At 59.7% G+C, this 4,707-nt stretch overlaps 1 protein-coding gene across 1 annotated transcript; it reads left to right on the top strand.

Moving 5' to 3' along the window:
* Positions 1–480: 480 nt before the first annotated feature.
* LOC117003529 (protocadherin alpha-6-like) lies at positions 481–3,282 on the top strand. Its single transcript, XM_033073496.2, has 2 exons — positions 481–3,055; positions 3,166–3,282. Exons 1-2 carry the CDS (start codon positions 554–556, stop codon positions 3,280–3,282), a joined length of 2,619 nt encoding a protein of 872 aa, XP_032929387.1. The 5' UTR covers positions 481–553.
* Positions 3,283–4,707: the final 1,425 nt, after the last annotated feature.

Here is a 4,707-nt window from a genome sequence, read left to right as displayed (position 1 = left end):
AGAAGAGGAAGAGTGTAAAGAATGTAGAACGACAGGACAAAGACGAAGAAGAAAGAAAAGGAAAAGGAAGATAGAGAAGAAGAAAAAGACGGCGGAAAGGACAGGGAAGGGAAACGACACCATGAAAATAAGGGAATTGAATTTTAAAAGAGCAAAATTAAATAAAAACGATGAAATTAGAAGAAGACATGGAGAAGGGTCTGCAAGCGAAGGGCGAGTGATAGGAAAAATGATTAAGAAAGAGAATCAGAGAAGAAAAAAACTGCACAAGAGATGACCATCCACGGAGCAGAGGGAGAGGCGATGTGGCGGATCGTGTGAGGCGGCGGAGCAGCGCACGGTGTCGCTGCAGGCTCAGGAACGGCGTGTGGGCGGCTCCGCCCCGGTGCGGCGGAGAGCCCGGCTGTGAGCGCGGGGGGGCGGCGCGGGCCGGGCAGCAGAGCCGGTGCGTCCGGGCGGCGGCGGGGAGCCGTGCGGGGCCCGGGCCGGGGCCGGCGGGCACAGCAAGAGCGGCAGAGCTGCAGCGGCGGAGGCGAGAGCAGCGGCGGTAGGGATGGGCGAGCGTTGCTGTGCGGTGCTGCGGGTGCTGGTGCTGCAGGCGGCCTGGGCGCTGGCGGGCGGGCAGGTGCGCTACTCGGTGCCGGAGGAAGCCAAGGCCGGCACGGTGGTGGGCCGTCTGGCGCAGGACCTGGGCCTGGAGGCGGGCGAGGCGGAGGCGCGGCGGCTGCAGCTGGTGGCGCAGGGCCGGCGGGCGAGCGTGGAGGTGAGCGGGGCGAGCGGCGCGCTGCTGGTGAGCTCGCGGCTCGACCGGGAGGAGCTGTGCGGCAAGAGCGCGCCGTGCGCGCTGCGCCTGGAGGTGCTGCTGGAGCGGCCGCTGCGCGTCTTCCATGTGCAGCTGGAGGTCACCGACATCAACGACAATGCCCCCATCTTCCCCGCCGCCCGAAAAAACCTCAGCATCGCAGAATTGAACACCCTGCCGGGGTCTCGTTTCCCTCTGGAGGGCGCGTCGGATGCGGATATCGGAGCGAACGCGCAGCTCTCCTACACACTCAGTCCCAGCGAGCATTTTTCTGTGGATTTACAAAAATCCGACGATGGAAATATTGAACCTGAACTGGTATTAACGAAATCTCTGGACCGCGAGACGATTCCCGTGCACCGGTTGGTGCTGACGGCGACTGACGGGGGCCGGCCGTCTCTGACAGGCACCATGGAGCTGGTGATTACGGTGGTGGACGCAAACGACAACGCGCCCCAGTTCAACCAGTCGGTGTATAAAGTGCAGCTGCCGGAGAACGCTACAGAGGGGACGCTGGTGATGCGGGTTAATGCCACAGATGCGGACGAGGGAATTAACAGTGAGGTGACCTATGCCGTGACGAACTTCATTCCTCCGAGTGGAAAAGATGTGATTTCCATCAAACTCAAGACAGGGGAAATCCGCCTCACGGGCGCCCTCGACTTCGAGGAAGTTAATGTATTTAATTTTCGTGTTGAAGCGAGAGACCAAGGAACACCTTCGCTGTCCGGTCACTGCAAGGTGGTACTGGAGGTGCTGGACGTGAACGACAACGCGCCGGAGGTGTGGGTGACGTCGCTGTCGGTGCCGGTGCCGGAGGACGCGTCGGTGGGGACGGTGGTGGCCCTGCTGAGCGTGTCGGACCGAGACTCGGGGGCGAACGGGCGCGTGCGGTGCTGGGTGTGGCCGGCGGCGCCGTTCGGGCTGGAGGCGACGTTCGCGGGCTCGTACTCGCTGGTGCTGCGCGAGGCGCTGGACCGGGAGCGGGTGTCGGAGTACGAGGTGGAGGTGCGTGCGGAGGACGGCGGGGCGCCGGCGCTGGGCGCCAGGCGCGGGCTGCGGGTGCCGGTGTCGGACGTGAACGACAACGCGCCCTTGTTCGCGCAGGCCGTGTACACGGTGCTGGCGCGGGAGAACAACGCGGCGGGCGCGGAGCTGGCGCGGCTGTGGGCGCGAGACCCGGACGAGGCGGGCAACGGGCGCGTGAGCTACTCGGTGTGGGAGGGCGCGGCGGGCGGCGTTGGGGCCGCGGCTGGCAGCGGCTGGCGTGCGGCGTCGAGCTACGTGTCGGTGGACGCGGAGAGCGGGCGCGTGTGGGCGCTGCAGCCCTTGGACTACGAGGAGCTGCAGGTGCTGCAGTTCGAGGTGCGCGCGGTGGACGCGGGGGAGCCGCCGCTGTGCGGCAACGCCACGGTGCAGCTCTTCGTGCTGGACGAGAACGACAACGCGCCGGCGCTGCTGCCGCCCGCGGGCTCGGCGCCGGAGGCGGGCGCCGTGGCGGCCGAGGCAGCCTCCTCATCGTCGTCGTCGTCGTTTGTGGGGCCGGTGTCGGGGTCGGGCACGCTGTGGGCGTGGGCGGCGTGGGGGGCGCCGGCGGGCCAGGTGGTGGCCAAGATCCGCGCCGTGGACGCCGACTCGGGCTACAACGCGTGGCTGCGCTACGAGCTGTGGGAGCCGCGGGCCAAGGGCCCGTTCCGCGTGGGGCTCTACAGCGGCGAGGTGAGCACGGCGCGGCCGCTGGACGAGGCGGACGGCGCTCGCCACACGCTGCTGATCGTCGTGCGCGACCACGGCGAGCCGGCGCGCTCGGCCACGGCCACGCTCAGCGTGTCGCTGCTCGAGGCCAACGAGGCGGCGCTGGCCGCGGGATCCTCGGCGTCGTCGTCACGGTCAGGGTCGCGGTCTGCGTTGGGCGTGGATGTGGGCGTCGGTGCGGCCAGCGCGGCGACCAACGTGTGGCTGGTGGTGGCGATCTGCGCCGTGTCGAGCCTGTTCCTGCTGGCGCTGGTGCTGTACGGGGCGTCGCGCTGGGCGCCGCGGGCGGCCGTGCTCTCGGGGCCCGGGCCCACGACGCTCGTGTGCGCCAGCGAAGTGGGCAGCTGGTCGTACTCGCAGCGCCACAGCCGCAGCCTGTGCGTGGCGGACGGCGCGGCCAAGAGCGACCTCATGGTTTTCAGCCCCAACTTCCCTCCGCCGCCGCCCGGCGCCGCGCCCAAGGACACGCAGCCGGAGCCCTCTGCTCTCCTCCACACGGTCAGTGATCCTTCCTTCGTTCCCTTTTCTGCTCATTCTCATCCGCTCTCTTGGTATTTGCTGTTTGAAGGGGCCTCAGTTCCCGCGGCTTAGGAATGTTGTCTGCTTAGCGGGTGTTTAAGGATGGCAATGGCACCTTTGCGTTTGTCATCGCGTCCTTCACCAAGCCCCCTGCTCATTCTGATGGGCCGCAAAATGTGGATGTTGCAGTACCCTCGAGCCGTTAGGCAGATTTCGGTTTGGTACTGTAAATGGGTGTTGTTCTGCTTTAGCATTAAATTAGTGTCCTGTGCGACCAGAGGTGCTCGGAGGTGTGAGATTTGCAGACGATAAGGGGGGTCTTATACTGATTTGTGGCATTTCCACCACATTGGTGAAGGTGTTTGAGACAGCCGGGCTGTGGTGCTGACAGACTCGCAGGCGCTCCATACCGCCTCACTGCCTTTGCTGGCAGTTTATCATGCTGGTATTTTTTTTGTCTTTTTATTGAAATCTCCCCTCTTCCTCTTTAATTGTGGTCATGTGAAGCTATGATGTGAGGTGAAAAGTGGATATTCAAGGACTAAACTTCTCTATTGTCGTTCTACTATGAGACTCATTTAGAAGATAGGGTAGTTGTGGCAAAGATTTCCTATGCTATACCTGCGATCTTCCAATAATCTTTCTGCAAGTATCATATTGTTCAGGTTAGTAGTAGAAAGTATTCAGGGAGAAAATGTGACCTAAGGTGTGTGTGATTTAAAAGCAAAATTTTTGTGTTGGTTTCTGGCTGGACACATTCTGGTGAATTTACATTTCTGACAGAAACCTAGTATGAAACACAATGGCCTGTTCTCATGTTCTTTCAAAATCTGCATCAACGGTGACATCATTGGAAATACCTTGGCAATCTCTTCTGTAAAGAAAAACAAACAACCCCAAAAATCAAAGAACCACCATTTTCCACCATGTCTCATATAATATTCCCTTACACAGTAATTGTCATGTGTTAGATTTGTGCTCTCGCCAGTGCTTCGAGTGTGACATCAATGGCATCACCATGTAGAATTGTCCCAATATCACGTTTAGGAAGAGGTTTGCTCCCAGCTCTGCCACGTTTCTATCTGAGATAGCTGCAGCATTACAAACATGAACTGTCAGCATCAGATGTTGTGCTGTAATTGCACTGATGATGTCAACCCTCAGTTTTTTATGGTGGTGTCATTGGTGAGAAGGAGAAGAAAAAGCCATGTTGAGCCTTGAGATGGCAAAGGCAGCTATGGTCTTTGACAATTTTTGACAACTGAGTAGGGCCTGGCAATTTGCATCTGGAGGGTGACCTTGAGAAGCATGAAAATATGGTTTGGGGGAAACTGCAAAGCCATGAGAAGGCCGTGGGTCAGGATGTAAGAAAAGACCATGAGATTATATGTTTGTCTTGAGAACATGTCTCAGAGTGGTGAGTGGAGGATGCCTAAAGAGAAGTGTGAAGCAGGATGGGCACAGAATGCTCTTGCCAAGGATTATTTCCCAGGCCCTAGGGGTGTGGAGTGGAAGAGCTTCCTGATCATGAGAGTATATGATACTGAAATGCTCACAAATGGTGCGTTGAGGTTCTCAGTGTCTTTCATCAGAGACAGGCCCTTGTGCTGCTGCCTGCCTGGTGTAGCCAT

This window comes from Catharus ustulatus, chromosome 15, assembly GCF_009819885.2.
Source record: "Catharus ustulatus isolate bCatUst1 chromosome 15, bCatUst1.pri.v2, whole genome shotgun sequence".
Classification (NCBI taxonomy): domain Eukaryota; kingdom Metazoa; phylum Chordata; class Aves; order Passeriformes; family Turdidae; genus Catharus; species Catharus ustulatus.
This window is presented reverse-complemented; position numbering and strand designations above follow the sequence as displayed.